This window comes from Adelges cooleyi, unplaced genomic scaffold (genome assembly GCF_023614345.1).
Source record: "Adelges cooleyi isolate 19-005CV unplaced genomic scaffold, UGA_ACOO_1.1 ACOO_flye_CR_arks_rails_tigmint_CR_PRNA_2, whole genome shotgun sequence".
NCBI classification, from domain to species: domain Eukaryota; kingdom Metazoa; phylum Arthropoda; class Insecta; order Hemiptera; family Adelgidae; genus Adelges; species Adelges cooleyi.
In genome coordinates this window covers 11,237,382-11,256,930 of record NW_026095860.1, presented here as the reverse complement: position 1 = coordinate 11,256,930, position 19,549 = coordinate 11,237,382, and the positions used below count along the sequence as shown (strand labels likewise).

The following is a 19,549-nucleotide window of genomic DNA, read 5'->3' as shown; positions in this document are numbered from 1 at the left end:
CATCACATTCACCAGTGGCTGATTTATGTACACAACTAATTTTCATGTCGACTAATAATAAGACAATTCCTATGCCTAGCTATTCTTTTTAATTTATTTTATTCATATATATATTGCCCCCTCTGTTTAGGACCTTTGTATCCGCCCTTGTGTGTAATTTAAAATAACGGATATCTTGTGTGTTATTTAATTGGAACATTAAAAATACTTTGCGACTGGCCCAAATTAATCGGGAACTTTTTTCCTTTAACCAGACACTTTTTTTCGCCGAGATGTACTTAATACATATTTTTTGGACCCTTCTACCCATAATGTCATGACGAAAATTGTACGTACATAAAATATATATATATACCTATATATATTGATACTACTATACTAGTAGATGCTCTGAGGTCAAAATTGGAAAAAATCACCATTAAATAATAAATGTTATGTTAATTTTTACTACATTTTGAAATTTTAACTTATTTTTTATGACTATCCTTTTTTGGTAATTAATTTGTTTTCATTTATTATATACCTACCTAATATATATTATATATATATATATATCACTTTCTTTTATATTGTATTTCGATTTGTTCTATATATATCTTATCGTGTATACCTGTGTCTTATTTTTTTATTTATGAGGAACTATTTTGTTAAAAATGAATTGTTAAAATTGTTATTGATTATTGTGATTGATTGTTATTCGTTAAAATTTTTTTTGCTAGCTATTTATTAGTTTAATAAAAACTAAGTTTCTGTCTTTACTCAACTAATGTTTACAAGTTTTTTTAAATTGTATTTTTATCTATTAATTATATACATGTTTTTTATCGATATTATAACTATTTCAGTGTTTTTTTATACAAAGTTGCACAAACACAAGTTCCGAGTAAATACTTAAATTCTTAAAATAGACGTTTCTAAGATCTACCTAATTATTATTATGAAATATATCAACGAACAGATAACAGACAACTTTATTTAAAACAACAAAAAAAGTTGTAGCGTACCATGTTAGAAGTCGAATAACATGTACAGTTATTGAGAGTTTTCCTTTATTTCCCCGCCCCTAAATGTTTCGTCCCCACTATGCCTTGACACGCTGACCTGTTTTTTTTTGGTTTTTCCTAAGGCTTACCCACCCCCCTCCCCAAATTTATCGTAGTCTATTCAAATAAGAAATCCCCAAAATTTAAAATCCTTAGCTCAAATCTCGAATACTTACATGAATTTTTATTTTTTTATTTGATTAAAACAAGGAACATTTTAATACCTAATTAACTTAAATAATTCTAATTTGAAAACTAATCAACATTTTTACAATATAAAAAAAAAGATTAAAACTGAAATATGATACTTCAATACTTGAAAATCCTTCTTATGCTATTTTGTAATAACATTTTTTTTGGCAAATTATGGAATATCGAATACCTAACGTGCTAAAAATAATTTGTATCCCGAAATATCAATAAAATGCACAAAGGTCACAGAGTCATTCGGCTCATATATTAAAAAATTTCTCTTATTTTTTAGACTTTTATTTCATTCCCTTGGTCCTCTGTTTGCACAACAAAATATGTAAACACTCAGCTGTGGCCGCCGGGCGCCGGTACGGCGTCGCCTCCGTGGGCCGGGCCGAGTGACAGTATACAGTTGATGTGCAAACGCCAAACAGGGATTAAGGGAATGAAATAAAAATCTGAGAAAATTAGAGAATTATATTTTAATATTTAGAGCCGAATGTCGGCCATCCAACGCCATACCAAATTTAAGGACTACCCTAATATATATATATATATATATATATATTAATTATTATGTATCTAGCTTGAATTGAGACAAAAATATATTGTATTAATCCTGAAATAAGTTCAATAGTTTTAGTATATGAAGCCTAAGTATACATTTTAAGCGGCCTTTATTATTAAAGTAGAAAGATTTGTGTGAATTATTGGACATTTTACAGATGACTTTATTTTTGTTTAGTTAAACAATTAATATTACATTACGCTTAGATTACAACCAAGTTACATTGTTAATAATATTGTTCATAAATATTGTATCATTTATAACGTAATAATATGATATTACTAATATTCTATATTATTCTACAGTAAAGTAGAATCAAAAACGAAACTCTTGTGGCGGGAACTCGGAAAGTCATGGCACTTTTAAGTATGTACGCTTTCCTCCATTGATATACTTTTTCATCCAAGAAGCAGCGTTCTTCCCCCACTCCTATCCGTTTTTATTCTCCCAACTCTCTAGCGCGTTTCGAACACGAGTACAAGCGGCATCATGATTACTGTCTTTCTCTCTACGTTTCAACTCGGCTCTTGCCTGGATGGTTGATATTATTTTCCAAGTAATTAATTTTTAGTTTTTAGGGACTACGCCATGGTAAGTTTATACTCGTTAATTATAATGTAGTATATGGTTACAAGGAGTAATTTTAAGTATTATTTGTTTGATTAATGTTAATTTTAAGCAACCAAAAACGTTAAGTTTGCTGGTCATGTTGCCACTTGCCATGTGGATTTTGTGTTTTATAACTTTCATAATTTGGTGCGAGATTCATGATTAGTGTTCGTGTTGTGTTTAGAATCGCTTCTTTCGTTTATAGAACTAATTTATAATCAACCTATGATGCTAAGTTATTACAAATTTTTAATACTAAAATATAATTTTCAATTCTAACCTCACTTTTTGTAACATGTATTTTCTACTAATTCTCTCTAGCATTAAATAAACTAGTTAACCATTATTAATCTTGGTATTTGTGACTAAATTAGTATTTATAATAATAAAGTTTTAATTTCTTTTAAGAAGTTCCACCAAATATTATACACCTATATTTTTCATGGAAATTATATTATTAGTATTATAATTTTGGATTCCGTTGCAAAAATTGTTTGTATTTGAAGTATGATGTACATTTAGGCTCTATCTACAGCTCGGCCGTTAGTTTCTGTATACAATGAGAAAAATGAGGAAACTGGAGAAACTGTTGCTCTCTCTTCAGTGTTTAGGGCACCAATCCGCCCAGACGTTGTCACTTTCGTTCACAACGAAGTTTCGAAAAACAGCAGACAACCTTATGCTGTGAGCAAATTAGCTGGTAAAAAAAATGTTTTTAATATTAATTTTTAAGGCTATTTTTGTATAATATATTATATTAAATAAGGTCATCAAACCAGTGCTGAATCATGGGGTACTGGACGTGCTGTTGCTCGTATACCTCGTGTCCGAGGTGGTGGTACCCATCGCAGTGGTCAAGGTGCGTTCGGTAACATGTGTCGAGGTGGACGTATGTTTGCACCAACTCGTGTATGGCGTCGTTGGCACAGGAAAGTTAATGTTACACAGAAACGGTATGCAACAGTATCGGCTATTGCTGCTTCAGGTGTGCCTGCCCTCGTGATGTCTAAAGGTAATTGAGTATTTTTAAAAAAAGGGAATTTCAATTTTTTATTATAATTCTATACTATTAAGTTACAATTTTATTGTATCAATTACGATTGAAGTATAACAGAATAATAGCTTTGCACCAAAAATGTCCACATATGAAATTAGAATAATGAGTTATGTATGTTTTGTTAATGTGTGCTAGATTAATTAATTTTTTAGCGTACTCTAGAAATAATGAAATATTTCTGGTGGTTCCAATTAAATTAGACAATTTGAAAAAAGATTTGTCAACAATACTTCAAATATTAAAAACTTAGCAAATTTTAAAGACCTGTAAACATTATGTACTTGTTGGAAATGATGATAAATGTTACCTTGAAAATGATGAGTAACTTAAAAAATATGCTTTGTTTTAATTTCTGATCCCACTAATAGAAGTTTTGAAAAAAAAAAAAAAATTGAGCAGTTTATTGCAAGTGCAAATTTTAGATAACGGTCATTTTGAGACATCTGATTGTATTGGGAAAGTGTCACAAATTTTAGTTGTATATCCTGCCCAAGCAGGGTTGCCAACTATCAAATTAAAAATAACCGGCTTTAAATTAATTTTATATATTAAATATAAAATATTTTTAACTTACATTGGTTATAACATTTAGAAATAACAAAATTATTATCATACAAATAAAATGTATACCTAATCATTATTATTTTGTCATTATCAAATATTATTTATGAATAATGGACATGTACGTCTGGAATCAGCTGCTGTCAGTCGGCAGCTCGGCACTGGGCAGTCGTGCAGTGCTACCCTATGACAACCATATGACAACAAAAAAGGTTATTGCATTAACAACTTGGTAGTAAAGTATAATGATAAATCATTGACAACATACATTTATTTATGAAAAATAAAATAACTGGCCTTTTTATATGGCCGGTTTGATGCAAAACTGGCAGCCGACCTAGGTATTAAAAAACCGGTTAGGCTGGCCAAAAACCGGTCGGTTGGCAACCCTGTGCCCAAGGCATGTAGACTTTAACTTAACATTCATTTTTGAAGTTCAGCCAGTTCAGTTTATTTTATTGCATTTTGTACAAAACGTTTCCTCAATAAAATATACTGCAAATTTGGTTTGACATATTTTACTTAGCTAATTTAAATAGATTTATGACGAAAATCTAACCTGGTAGTTTGAAAGAAAAATAAAAATTATATTATGTTGTAAAATGATGATTATGTATAGAGCATTGGGTTATGACACCTGTGATTACTTTTAACGTTGACAAAATCTGAGTGCACACCAAATATAGAAAAGCTTTTTAACAGAGATCAAAATGCTGATCTTAATTTTGTACTAATGTTTAAGAAATTGAGAAATGCTTTTAGCTTGACATTCATATCTACAATTTAAAAGGGACTGGTTATAGAGGTGTAACTGTATTTGAAAATGATGACATTAATGCAGAGCATTGGGTTATGATTTCTGTGATTACTTTTCACGTTGACACTGTCTGATTGAAATAACTAACTAAAAAAAAAATCCTATGCACATTAGTTAACTCGTCTGCATTAAATGCATTTGAGGAAACTATTTGATCGTTTAGTGCAAATATTATATCAGTACTTTCAGGCGTTGCCTCACTGAACTTCTATTTCAGCGGTGGCGGCAAAAGTGACTAACAGTTATTTTAAATTTACCCGTGTTTGGTCCTTGTATGTAGGTGAATTAATGAAAATGACCTAATTTTACACAATACAAAGATACATGTATATGTAGATTACAATGCAGGGATTAAAAATGTTTGCGGAAATATACAAGAATAAAACAAAAACTATTTTCCCTTTGAAAATTCTATAACTTTTTCAATATTTGTTGTATTGTCATATACTTGAGTAATGCAAATTACTATTTTATACAATTTTGTACTTTTCATTAATAGGCCATTTGGTTCAGGAGGTCCCTGAATTCCCCTTGGTTGTATCTGACAAAATTCAAGAATACACCAAGACGAAGCAAGCTACAATTTTTTTGCACCGTATCAAGGCTTGGAAAGATATTCAAAAGGTTTTATAACATATAATAAGTTAAATAATTATTATATGTTAAATTTTAGCAATTTATTTTCATTAGGTAATCAAATCTCGTCGTTTACGTGCCGGCAAAGGCAAGATGCGTAATCGCCGTCATGTTCAACGTAAAGGCCCATTAATAGTCTACAGTAAAGATCAAGTAAGTCACTTGGGAAGCTAAAATTTTATCTATTGAAAATTAAGTTAGTACTCATTACTATTGGCATAGATCAAACATAATAAAATAAATTTGAGCTTTGTAAGAACAAATTGTAAATTAAATATGTAAAATGATGTGCATTTTATTGTTATACGTATTTTTGGATTTTGTAGGATTCCTACATTTCTGAAGCTTTTTCAAAAATTTCTATAACTTTTATAAGAGATGTTGATTGTCCTCGTATGATCTTTGAAACTCATGTAAAATCCTGATTTAAGAACATATTTATGTTATCGATTGTTGCTTAATTATTGTATGATTTGATCTATGCTTTTGGTAATTATTTTTGATAATATGACACAAAGATCAACTTTGTTATAAAATAGATTTTACTTTTATAACAAAATTTTTGTGCCACATTGATGTGGTTTGATCTTTCCTAATCGGCTTGTGCTCGTATTGGGGACAAACTTTCCATACAAATGTGAACTAAGTATTAATTCAGCACATATTAATGTCCAACAATTGCCTTGTATTATTGTCAAAATGTTACCGTACGTGTGCAAAATAAAAAAAACTTCAAGGCGTACTCTTGGAATAGCTACTACTTCACTTGGGTTCCATTGAAGTCTAACATTTATTTATTTTATGCAAATATCTCATTGCTTCAAATATGTTGTTATTCATTAGTGGTCTTCTGTGAAATAATTTCTTACTTCAGTCGTTGCTTGAATTTTGTACTATTATTATCAACAGCGTTCTACAAAATAATAACATAATATAAAGAATTTTATATTGATCAACTTTTTTTTTATCTTTATTTTTAATAGTTTCAATATTTTATAAAAGATCCATATAATTAATTTAGGCACAATTTCACACTTTAAATATTTCATTATGAAATTTACGAGTGGTCTTTTTGTGCAAAATAAAATAGTATTTCACAGTCGCTGCTATAGTCATTATACATAGACAGCATCCTCCAAAATAATGACAATATAAAATTTTTAATATCATAAAATTTATCCATCTTTAATTCAATGACTTTGCATTGCATTACAAAGCTTGATTAAGATGGTTATAATTAAGCACAATTTCACACTAAAAATGTTTTATTGTAATGTTTACGAGTGGTCTTATTGTGCAAAATAAAATAGTATTTCACAGTCGCTGCTATAGTCATTATACATTGACAGCATCCTCCAAAATAATGACAATATAAAATTTTTAATATCATAAAATTTGTCCATCTTTAATTTAATGATTTTGCATTGCATTACAAAGCTTGATTAAGATGGTTATAATTAAGCACAATTTCACACTAAAAATGTTTTATTGTAATGTTTACGAGTGGTCTTATTGTGCAAAATAAAATAGTATTTCACAGTCGCTGCTATAGTCATTATACATTGACAGCATCCTCCAAAATAATGACAACTATATCTTCTAGCCCCATTTATTTGCTATAATTTCAGCTATGATATAAATTATAATCTATGTTTCAATATGCACATAATAATGTCCAACTTATTCCTACACGATTGGTTCTAATGTTACCTTACGTGTGCTAAATTAAGTTTAATCTCAAGGCGTACTCAAAAAAACTAACATTGTTTTATTTGGGTTCCATTGAGGTCGTCCATTTATTATTAAGCCCCATTTATTTGCTATAACTTCAGCCACAATATAAATTATGATTTATGTTTCAATATGCACATAATAATGTCCAACATATACCTACACAATTGGTTCTAATGTTACCTTACGTGTGCTACATTAAGTTTAATCTCAAGGCGTACTCATAAAACTAACATTGTTTTATTTGGGTTCCATTGAGGTCGACCATTTATTAACCCATTTGAGACGAGACTTTAACATAAAGGAAAAATCTTTCGTTACATATTCTTGTTAAAATTGTGATATCTATAATCGGTAGTCATAGCACAATTACAGGTCACGCTAAATCAGTTTTTTTGATTTTGAACGTTAAATATTGTGCTTAAATTATAGGAATCTCCCCGTATGCATATGGTAAATACTTAGCCATTGTTGCTTCCCTTAAGAATCCAATATTGTTTTAATAATAACATAGTTTAAAATAGTTTTTATTTTTGCTTCACGTTTAATAAATTCTCAACTAACATTTTTTTTTTTTTTGCTAGGGACTTAGGAAAGCTTTCCGGAACATTCCTGGTGTAGATTTGATCAACATCAGGAAATTAAATTTGTTACAATTGGCTCCTGGTGGTCATGTTGGACGTTTCATCATCTGGACTCAATCTGCTTTCCAAAAGTTGGATGATTTGTACGGAACATGGGATAAAAAAGCAACTTTGAAAAGCGGTTACAATCTTCCATTCCCCAAAATGTCGAACACAGATTTAACTAGGATTTTCAAATCTGATGAACTCAAGAAATACTTACCACCGAAGAGGTAAGAAAATGTTCTTTGTACTAATTTAGGAAATTTTGAGGTTAAATAAATTTGTGTTCCTTATTGGGAGATAGTATTAGTATGGTCACTTGAAAATTAAGACAAAGAAATATTTTTAGATTTTTTTTTTTTTTTAGAACTGATTTGTAATTTCGTATAAGGTATAATCAGTCAACTGACTTGCACTAACAACTAGACTCAACTATATATATTTTTTTTTATTCTGTAACATCACGTAATTCCCTGAGTAGCTCTTTTGTCATGTAATGACCTACATAAGTACTCTTCTAAAATTTTGCCAAATCATTCTTTTATTCACCAACTAGGCTTTTTTTTTTTATAAAATATGAAAAAAATTATTGCATAACTGAAAATTGGATGTGATGAGAAAATTCTTGGTCCGTGTTACTGATGTCGAATGATCGTACTTAACTATATTTTCTGATCCAAATTAGAGTTACTTTGAAAGGTTTTTTAAATTCATTAGATGTGATGATTAAGTTTGGTCCGTGTTGTTGATATGATATGATAATAAAAATGCTATTTACACACAACTGATCTAATGAATAATATATTCCTTATATGTTTTATAAAAAAAACTATTTAGTTTTATTGCACATAAATATTTTCAAGTTATATATAAGTTGTTGTATATTATGTGTGCATTGATTTGATTTTTTATAGCAATTGCAAAAACATGATGAGATAAATACTTGGTCCGTGTTATTGATGTTGAATGATAACAATTTTTAAACTTAGTTTAACTCTGATGAAATATTATTTTTTTTACTCTAAATTCATTGTTAAAAATATTTTCAATTTTAAGTATACATAAGTGTTCTATTTTTAAGTAGTTGAAAGTTGATTGTTGTTAAAGAATCTCGATGTACATATCAAAACATTATTTAAATGGGAAAAGTTTTTACACTATTTATAGTGGTTGAGTAGTTTGGTAGACATAATACTACTCAAGTGGGAGTAACCGCAAGTTGTGTGACAAATGTGTATAATAATATTGATAAATTTAAAATGTTTCTTACAGTCTTAAACAAGTGATTACAAATATATTTTCTTAGACTAATGGTCAATAATTAAAAATGGAATTGTTGTTTTGTGTGAAAACTTAGGAAAGCTACAATATCTGATAAACTTAAACCCAATTTCAGTTCTAGAGTTGTTTTTATCTTTTAGTGTATTCAACACAATTTTAATTTGTGTTTCTTGTTTATGATAATGCAGTTTTACTATTATTAAAATGGAGATGATGAAAATATATTTTTGTTGAAGTTCTTTGATTTTAAAAAATATGCTTTGTTTTAATTTCTGATCCATTTTGATTATAACCAATTATTATTATTTTTTTTTTTCATTTAATGTTTTAAGTTAGTCATACTTTGTTTTATACTGCTATAATCATTAATATTTGACTGAATGATTATTGGTTTTATAAAATTTAACGCATTATTTAATACATTTTTTTTTTAGAACTGGTTCTCTACGTCGTACACGCAAGTTGAATCCGTTGAAACATGTGCGAACTATGTTGAGATTGAATCCTTACATTTGCGTCCAGAAACGTGTGGCTAGTAAGGAAAACAAACTGAGGCAATTAGCTCGTGAAACTTACTTGGCAAAGAAAGAAGGCGTAAGTAAATATAATAATCATAAATTTGAAAGCAACCGTTATTTAATAGTAGTTTGGTTTATGATTTTAGAAACCAACAACTGAAAAGGGTGAAAAAGTATTAAAACGTTTCATCAATGAAAAGAAATTGTTGAAGGCAGCCAAGATCAAGGCAAAGAAGGTGATTGCTGTCAAAGGCTTGCGAGACATTCATGAAAAGAAACTAGAAGCATACAGGAAGCGACTTGCTGCACGTGGAGGTGCTCCACCGACGAAGAGGTCAAAGAAAAATTTGCCCAAACCAAAACCTAAGACAAAAGATGCATCTAAGCAAAAACCCAAGGCAGGAAAGGCAAAGGCTGCAACAGAAAAGCCAAAGGCTGCTGCTAAAGCTAAACCTTCAGCGCCTAAAACGAGTACTAAATGAAAGGACTAATAAAACAATATTATATACTTGATTTGTTTTTATTCCTCCTTTGTTGTCATAATTTATCTTCACTTTAGTGGTGAATTCAATCATCGTAATTAAATGAAAAACTTGTTACAAATCAGAAATTTGGATAAAGTTTTGTCTACATCATCAAAGACTAGATCTCACGAGGGTAGAAATTAACATTGATATTCTTTTGGCAGGCTGCGTAAAAGGGCTCGCATTGATATTTGTATATATATTAAACATTATAATAAAGGTCAATGAAAATCTTGACAACGAACTGATGTTAATTAATAAGGATCGTCATATTCCAAAAATAATTTTTCGTTGTGACAATGTATCTTTTGTGGTCACTTGTATAAAACCATTATATAACCTGGTGTTACTTGAACAGCGAGGCTCAACATCGTTAAAACAATCAACTCTTATTCAAAATAAGTTCGATCTGTTTTAAAGAAAATATACATCTTTTAATTTTTGTAAACATGGGTACCAAAATACCATATTCAACATTAAAAAAAAAAGTTTCACGTTAGTAAAAGTTAAAGATGGACTATTAAATACTTAAATGAAAAAAAAATAGATAAATATATGTACTATTCTGGTCTCATCCATTACCTAATACTTTTTTATGTGCAATTTTAATACTACTGTTCATTTCGATAGTAAAATATTAAGGTTCGGTGGTGTTAACCATTATTGACGCTCTAGGAAAATAATGTTTGGCACTTTAATTTAACATTGATTTGAAATTTTATATATAACAGTGACGTTGTATCCAAGGTGATTTTAAGGTACCTATACCTAATTTTTTTGTGTTAAAAAAACGGTACGTTGACTGCCAACGTACAACATTTCGGCTCGGATAAACAAAGACATGAAGTTAGAGTGGGAGTTCTCATTAAAGTTGGTAGTTTGCATAAGGAGCGTCGCTTCAAAGGCGTATTGTATAGGCAATTTTTTTAACTAAACAGTAGGCTAAAATTTGTAATAACACAACAAAGGCTTTTATTTAGATTTAATTTAACTTTTACCATTTTTGAAAGAAATGTTTTACTTTCAACAGGAATCAGTAGTATGTATATATATATTTATATTTTAAACCATCCATTAATACTATTAATAGTGTTTTTAATGAAAAATAATTTCTTTATTAAAAGTAAGCACGAAAGAAAAATTATTCTAGTATTATCATACATTATGTATGATACAAAATACAGTATATATATTATGTAGAACAAAATACATACAGTGCGTTGCCAAGGTAACAAAATCATATACAAATCTACAGGAATGAAGATAATATTATGTAAGTTGTAAACAATTAGATGCCGTTCATCTATATGTTGATTTGTAATAATGGAAGACTATAAAATTTTAGATAGGATAGGAGAAGGAACTCACGGACAAGTTGTTCAAGCTCTACAGCGATCTTCTGGTAAAATGGTAGCGTTGAAATGCGTTCGTTCGGTAGAAAGAACGCCAAAACATGTACTGCGTGAAATCGAATCGTTAAAAGCGTTGCACTCTGATTATGTCTGTAATTTTAGGAGTATAATTCGTACACAGGCAACTTGACTATAATATAATAAAACTTCCCATTTTAGATTATCAAAATATTGGAACATTTTTGTCATAGCTTCAGTTTCTACTTGGTCTTGGAGTATATGGTGTCGGGATTGTCGGAAATGTTGCACGACGAAACCATCAATTTGAACGATTCTCATCTGAAATCGTATGCTCGTATGCTCATTCGTGGCATACAGCATATACATTCATTGAACATTATGCATAGGGTATGTATCTAGTCGAGTCTGAATTCCTACACCTAATAGTAGTATTAAAAAAAAAAATTGTATGCAATATTGTGAGAAAAAAAAAATGTTAAACCGTTATTTCTAGGATCTTAAACCGGCTAATTTGCTAATAAGCTCTAAAGGTGTACTGAAAATAGCGGATTTTAGTTTAAGCCGTTTACTATGGACCGATGTCGACAATGATTCAGTAGATTGTTGTTATACAAGGCAAGTGGCAACAAGGCGGTATCGTGCTCCAGAACTTCTGTTTGGATCCATTTATTACAACCGGTCTATTGACATGTGGTCCGTTGGTTGCATATTAGCTGAAATGTATACAAGAACTTCGTTATTTCTAGTCGGTTTGGTTTTCTCTCTTGGGTTCAATAACACGTATTAACAAGGAAAAAAACATTTTAGGGCGACTCCGATATGGAGCAAATTGCTATTGTAGTACATTACTTGGGTACACCTACAGACAAGAATTGGCCAAAAAGAAAAGAAATGCCAGATTATAACAAACTTCAATTTATCGATTGCAATTCAATTCCAATGGACAGTCTATTGCCCGATGTCGATAAACAATTGGTTGATTTGGTAGCAAAATTAATTTTGTACGATGCAGATAAAAGACTAAACGCAGAAGAGGTAATCAGTTCACATGTTGCGTTATGATATCGAGTAATTGGAGTATCTAAAATGTATACAAATTAAAAATATGTATTTATTTTATAGGCATTGTTGCATTCTTACTTTTTCAATGAACCGTTACCTTGTCTTGAACATAGAATGCCTATACCACCTCAAAATCATAGACAAAAGATAATACCCAAACAAACACGAGTGATCGACAATATAGAACAAAACTTCAGTGACTTGTATAAAATAATTCAAGAGTCATTTTAACATCTTATATAACATAAAATGTATATTAAATTGAATTAACTTATAAATTGTAAAGGGAAGTATTTTGTTTGATTTTAGAAAGAATATAACTTATAATAGACAATAGTTATAATTTGTATTTATGAACACTTTACTTTCACACATTTAGTTTTATTATAAAATGTTTGTATATAATACGATTTGATAAGTTTATACTAGAATAACACTGTTCGCATAAAATTAGCATTATAAATATATTAGAAAAATAAATGTAGATTTGTTTTTTTAAATAAAAAATGTCTACTGATTATTTAAAAGAAATTAATCACAGATAAAAACAAAAAATTATAATAATAAAGAAAGATACTTCACTCTTAAAAGACATGCTTTGTATTATTATTGTATAGTTAATTCAAACCGTTAACCAAAAAGTGTTAATTATAATAAGATTTTCCATTTTAGTTTTTTTTATGAAAGTGCTTAAAATAAGACATAAGTTTTGGTTAATAAACTATAATATAAATAAATAAAAAAATAAATAAATTAGAATATGTAAAATGCAGCCTTTTCACTTAGATTGGAGTAACATTCCAGATTTTTGTATTGCAATCTTGTCCAACGGACACAATAGTTTCTTCATCCAACCACAACACACGTGTGATTTGACTTTGCGGGTGAGCATCTGAATAATAATAATAAAAAATAGAATTTATACATATTTTTTTTTTTTTAGGAATAGCCTCATTAAATTGTCCATTAAATTGGGTTTTGTCGAATAACTTTACTCCAGGAGATAAAATGTTAGTAATTGACAGAAAAAAAAACCACAACATTTTTTTGTCATACCACAATCCCATTCTGTACCATTGACCTGGCCCAATTTAACAGACAGTCTGTCTTGTAAGTAACATTTGAACAAACTTTTAATTATTGTATGCTTGTTTGGCGAAGTGACACTCCAAACAATAATAGTAGTGTCCAAACTGCCACTGGCCACCTGTTTAGAATTTGGAGACCAAGCGACACAATTTACACGTGCGTTGTGAAAACCCCAATCTTGCTTATGAGCCATCTAAAACAGAACATTCGAGATTATAAACAAATAAGTCATTTTAAATACTTACAAGTTAAAATGTTCTTACCGACTATCCATACAATAAAGTAAGCATTTTAAATAAAATAAATATTAATTATTAATGTGTGATTTGATTTTGTCAGCAAACGATTAATAAAATACGATAATTATTAATTAAGACATATATTTGTGACATTTAAAAAAAAACGAACAACCAAATATTTAATAAATATATTTCATAATTAACACAGAAGTAATATTGTAAGGGGAAGATAAAGACAAACTATGTTAATAAACGAGTTACTTACAGTGAATTCTGGCACTTTGTATAGTATAACTTTACGATTTGAATCGCTTGCTGCTAAGTACTCTCCATTGGGAGAGAATGCACAATCAGTAATCGCACCTAAATGGTCACATTCACTTGCATGTTCCAACAAACTTCCGTTAAATTTGTACACATGTACCTATGAGGTATCGCAACATTATAATATATATATATGTATGTTATTCTGAATACTAATTAATTTTTAAACACTTACTTTGTTGTCCAAAGCACCTCCAACCGCAACATAAGAGGCATCGGAGTTAATAGCTACGGCTGACGGTTCATAATCCACCGGCAGAGTAAATATTTTTTTTTCATTCTTTAAAACAATTATCTAAAAAAAACAAATAATAATTAAACAATTTAAAACAATGTGATAGGTAAATAACTGTTAACATACATCTTTTACTGTTACTGTAACAAGAACACTATTGTTGAAGTCCATTGCTTTGGGTTGGGAATTCAATTTAACTTGAAGATCAGTGTACGTATTAGTTTTGGTATCCACTTGTCTAAGGCTGTCGTCGATGCCACAAGTATATAAGTAATCACTATCCAATTTCATGCCATTGATTTGATTCCCATGACCCGAACCTTGTATTCTATCATTTTCGCCTAGTTTTAAATTTTTCTTTGAATAAAAAATTGTTGTTTACAATCAAAATATTTTTAAATATCCTATCTACCTGTTTTTGCGTTCCAATTAGTAATGTTACCATCGTGCGAACCAGTGTAAATTGTGCTATGATCGGGACTTAAAGCCAATACTGTAATAGGCTTGTTGTGCCCCTGTTAAATATGATTATCTTTTTAATATAACATTTTTCTAAACAATATTTTTAAATCTTCAACTACTAACGTCCTACTGTGAAATGTTCACTTTGATTATACTATTAAGCGTTCAGATAATTACTTCTGGTCATAACTCAAATTTCACACTTAAATTGATATAAAAAACTAATATAATATATGATTTGTTCCGGTGAGAATAACTCGGGTTAAAAATATTTTTTTGTAAACTCTTTTTTTTTTTTTTTTTTTTAATGAGTAAATGATAGTACAGCTTGGAAAAGCGTACATTATTTTAAACTTTTACTTTGTATTATTTATTTTATCCGATTGCCAAATTAATAAAATTGTATTAAATCATGAATATAGTTTTTATTATAAAATATTATTATTTACCTTTATAACTCTGATTGGTTTATCTGGGTTGTTGATATCGAGATATGTAATAAAACCACTTAAAGAAACAGTTAGTAAATAGTTTCCTTGCCACAAACAAGACACCTATATAATAGTTTTAATTTAGTAAATATATATATATATATATACATACATATATATAAACAATGCAAAACGTCAACCTGTTGATCTTCCACTTGATTTCCTATTACAAATTCGCTAACAACAGATTTGGTTTCGACGTCCCACAATTTACAAGTTTTATCGCCAGATGAAGTTAACAATCTAGTACTATCTGCATTCCAGGCAACCTATAAACAAAGTATCAAATTAGTAAAACATTTAGAAAAACCTCCTCAAAGGAGGAGGAAAGATAGCTCTCGATTGAGCTATTAAACTAAAAATAAATAATTACTTACTCCATATACACCTCCTTTATGTGCTGGGCTACCCAACTCCGATACTAAATCTGCACTTGCACCATCATATAAAAATACCTTTCCATCAAATCCTCCGGAAGCAAATAAATTACCATTGGGTGAAAAACGGACAGCTTGAACAAATCTTGAATGTTCCTAGATAATTAAGTATACATAAGTTTTATATAATTTAGTATTATTAAGGGGAAGCCTGGTTAACAAAGCTTATAAACAGGTATACTTTATGCATTTTTTCCATACTAAAATGTAATCTGTATTTTTTGAAATTTTAACACAAGTTTTAAGTCTACACTAAGAATATTGACAAAAAACGTTTTTTATAAATAATTATTTTTGTCAATGTTGTAGGTATATTAGATATGTATTGTAGGTATATTATTTGTCAACAATTTTTAGTACTGTGATTAATTGATGAACAAAAATTGTTTCCAACATTTTTAAAAAATTTGACATAGTATATAAGACATTGACAAGGAAAAATTTTTTTTTTAATTTATTAACTAATTGGAGTCTACATTTTCTTTCATGTGAATAAAAGTTCTTGAAATTTAATATATTTAGTTTTTTTAAAAGTTCTATCCAATTGACTATTTTTTTTATAGATGCACAATATCACATTTTATACATTTAAAATATGAACTTACTTAAAACATTTTTAAATCTACTTTATTCTAATTAAAATATACAATATTTGTAGTAAAAAAAAAAAATTTACTTGTTTAGTCATTTTGAACTTGAAGGGTGGTCCTTCAAACACGCCAACCGTGTTATCCTCGCTACCTGTTACAATTCTAAACGGACGAGTAGGCCGGAAATCACACGAGTTTATCGGTTTTGACTGGCCTGATATTTCTCCTACAGATGTACCGGTCTCCGACATAAAGACGTGTCCAAATCTAAACACATAATAATGATGAATAATTAATAAATGGAAGAATTTAACTTAGTTTACCTTTCACGGCCTTCACCAACTGCTACCATCCTTTGATTGTCTGGTGACCAAGAAATATCTTTAATCGGTCCGCCGAATGGATGGAACTCATTTTTTAAAATGTGTTCCTTGTTCACGGTATCCCAAATCCTAATTTTCCCTGACTGATCTAATAATAATTAGTATATTTTTAGGTTTTATTTAAAACAATAATAATAATAAAATTAAAATATTTCGTAAATATTATTTAATATTTTTCATACCACCAGATGCAATATAGAAACCACTTGGAGAATATTTGGCAACATTCACAACACAAGAATGTTCAGTGTAAATATCAGATATAGCAGGATTCTGCAAGTCAAATAAACAAACAATTGTTTGATTTTTTTAATCAAAGAAAACTATAATATTACACAATATACTTTACCTCAATATCACGTATGATGACACTATTACCATTAGTGTACAAAAAGTTTTTTCCTTTGGGGTCACCGCCGAGTACAATGGGTTGACCTCGTGCCGTTCTCGGTAAGGTGGCATAAATATATTCTGAAATTAGAAAAAAAATTATTAACATTAATTTTATTGATTCCGCGTCGTAAAAAAGCTCTACGAAGGAAAATAATCCAATATTTACTATTAGAGTAAGCAGACATGGTTTTTGATTCAATAGTTAGCCTAAAGTAAATAAGAAAGTATAATATTTTTAATTAAAATATATTTATATGTAAAAATATATTATAACAAGAATACTATTTTGGTATTTTAACTATATAAAGAACGCGTAAAAAGTAGAAACTCAGGATTTTTTTTTATAAAAAACAAACGAGAAACTTGATACGTGCACGGTGCAACATCTAAATGCTGATAAGCACAATGTGATAACTACAACTCAGGATTGCCATATATGGACGATCAAACCCAAGATTTATTGTTGATATGCATATTTTTAATAACATTTCAAAAATGTATTATACCTAACCATTCGTCGGTAAGGCGTAATAATTATTACTACATAGTGGTAATTTTCCATGCGATTAAAAAAAAAACCCGATAAAAGGAAGTAAAATGTGTATAGTTTTATTATCCTATTTTATATTATCCTTTTAAATGTTCGTTTTATTGGATTAAATTATCCACAACATTACTTTTTTTTAAATCATTACTACCGATATGTTTATACTTCAAATTCCACGTCATCTTTTAAACTTTATCACCGAGGAATACTTCATTAAATTTACTCAAATCACTTATATTTCCACATTAATTTTTATCTTTTCATTCCAAAATCTACTAGGTATACCTAGGCTCTTTTATTCAAGTCAATAAAACACATTTCAATAACACACAATTGATTTTATTACATTTATTAAATACGTCAAAACTAACAAATAAAAAAAAAAATACAATAATTACTATTAACATTTTTTTAACACTTATGTTTTAAACGTTTAACATAATTATTAAAACGAAAATTGAATTACTTACTTACTTTTGAAGTTATAAGTAAAAATTATTTTTTTTTTTTAAACTGTTATTATGACAAAAATTAAATTAGGTATTCTGTACAATTACAAAAGATAGTTCGAACATTTGAGAAAACTAAGAATCGCTAACAGAGCACTGTGGAATGGAATTCTGTCTAGAACAAGTTTGTCGTGTAAATTATAAATCTGCTCAAATGAACACAACAATTTAAGTATAGCATGCGCATCGGAATTAATGATATTTTTTGACAATCTTCTGATAAATATATTCTTTCTGCATTCCGTTACTGTATACGTCGTTAACCAGAGGAAGTCAATAATTTTCTGTCGTAACCACATGATCACATCCCAATCAATATAGGAATTATTTAAAATTTTACGACTGTCGATTGTCCAACTTTTTAAAATAAATTCCTTTTATCCACCATACCCACGTGGGTGTTCATCGTATTGAACCACGTCATCCCTTGCCAATTCTGTTCTTTCCATAGAAAGTTTACCTGAGCAAGCTCGGCTTCGCTTAAATTGTTTCTTATGAGTGTTACGACTAACGCAATTAAAATATTAACCATGAAGTGATAATCCATGATAAATCGTTTGTAACTTTACCTACACTTAAAAATGTTTATGAGTAAACGTCTTGTTAAATATGTAGGTGTAAGCTAAATATTAGTAAAAAAACCTCTGTGGTTTATGTCTATAAGAATTATTATAACTATTGTAATTATAATTAAAATATATATATGCTTAAAACTGATTTTTTACTATTTAAGTGGATACTACTAGAATTGATTGTCGGTCTATACTCTATATTAATAACTGTTGTTACTTAGTAGTGTATAGTGATTAATAATACTACTTATTTCTTACTTGTTTTTACGTTTGAAAGCAGTCTTCGGTTTTGCTCGGATCTGGATAATGACCATATTATACTATAGATTTGTTTAAAACATTTTGGCCGAGGGTTCGATAAAAAAATAGCTAATAATTACAGCAGCAGCATAAGACGTGTCGACCGACTACTCTTAGCCGCCGGCCGATTGTGCTTTTTTGGAACGTTGCCAGAAGCTTAACTGATCGACTTGATTTTCAATGATTTGCATTATTGACACTATTGATTATTAGCTGTTGCTGCCATTGGGACTTGGTAAACAAAAAGACTCGAGTCTTGCCAGAAAGAGGATTCGATACCGACCGTGTTTAAGGAGTTTCGTATAGGCAATAATTTTTTTTTCGTACGAAAGTGTAGATTGTTGTGTTAGCAGTAGGGTCTCCAGGAGCTATGCAATTAT

The 19,549-nt window shown here is 29.3% G+C and overlaps 3 protein-coding genes and 1 non-coding gene across 6 annotated transcripts; 3 read left to right on the top strand and 1 right to left on the bottom strand.

Moving 5' to 3' along the window:
- The first annotated feature begins 2,252 nt into the window (after positions 1–2,252).
- LOC126833332 (60S ribosomal protein L4) lies at positions 2,253–10,147 on the top strand. Its single transcript, XM_050564598.1, has 8 exons — positions 2,253–2,394; positions 2,935–3,112; positions 3,179–3,424; positions 5,347–5,471; positions 5,538–5,636; positions 7,799–8,070; positions 9,556–9,715; positions 9,786–10,147. The coding sequence occupies exons 1-8, from the start codon at positions 2,392–2,394 to the stop codon at positions 10,119–10,121; spliced, it is 1,419 nt and encodes a 472-aa protein (XP_050420555.1). The 5' UTR covers positions 2,253–2,391; the 3' UTR covers positions 10,122–10,147.
- Positions 8,446–8,519, top strand: LOC126834020 (small nucleolar RNA SNORD18). Its single transcript, XR_007685028.1, has one exon. It is a non-coding gene; the product is annotated as a small nucleolar RNA SNORD18 (small nucleolar RNA).
- A 744-nt stretch (positions 10,148–10,891) lies between the features above and the next one.
- Positions 10,892–12,924, top strand: LOC126833517 (cyclin-dependent kinase 20). 3 transcript variants are annotated; one of them, XM_050564909.1, is made up of 7 exons: positions 10,892–11,202; positions 11,288–11,436; positions 11,509–11,663; positions 11,735–11,923; positions 12,030–12,281; positions 12,344–12,571; positions 12,659–12,924. In XM_050564909.1, exons 2-7 carry the CDS (start codon positions 11,421–11,423, stop codon positions 12,827–12,829), a joined length of 1,011 nt encoding a protein of 336 aa, XP_050420866.1. In that variant the 5' UTR covers positions 10,892–11,202; positions 11,288–11,420; the 3' UTR covers positions 12,830–12,924. The 3 variants fall into 3 exon arrangements, with proteins under 3 accessions (XP_050420866.1, XP_050420867.1, XP_050420865.1); XM_050564910.1 differs by having other exon boundaries at positions 10,892–11,286; positions 11,364–11,436; XM_050564908.1 differs by having other exon boundaries at positions 11,288–11,663.
- Positions 12,925–12,996: 72 nt separating this feature from the next.
- Positions 12,997–19,272, bottom strand: LOC126833516 (actin-interacting protein 1). Its single transcript, XM_050564907.1, has 15 exons — positions 19,128–19,272; positions 17,408–17,448; positions 17,198–17,319; positions 17,031–17,121; positions 16,789–16,936; positions 16,552–16,732; positions 15,816–15,971; positions 15,579–15,707; positions 15,397–15,501; positions 14,898–15,000; positions 14,612–14,826; positions 14,426–14,545; positions 14,192–14,350; positions 13,730–13,880; positions 12,997–13,490 (listed from the first exon to the last, which is right to left on the bottom strand). The coding sequence occupies exons 1-15, from the start codon at positions 19,181–19,183 to the stop codon at positions 13,381–13,383; spliced, it is 1,887 nt and encodes a 628-aa protein (XP_050420864.1). The 5' UTR covers positions 19,184–19,272; the 3' UTR covers positions 12,997–13,380.
- Between the last annotated feature and the right edge of the window lie 277 nt (positions 19,273–19,549).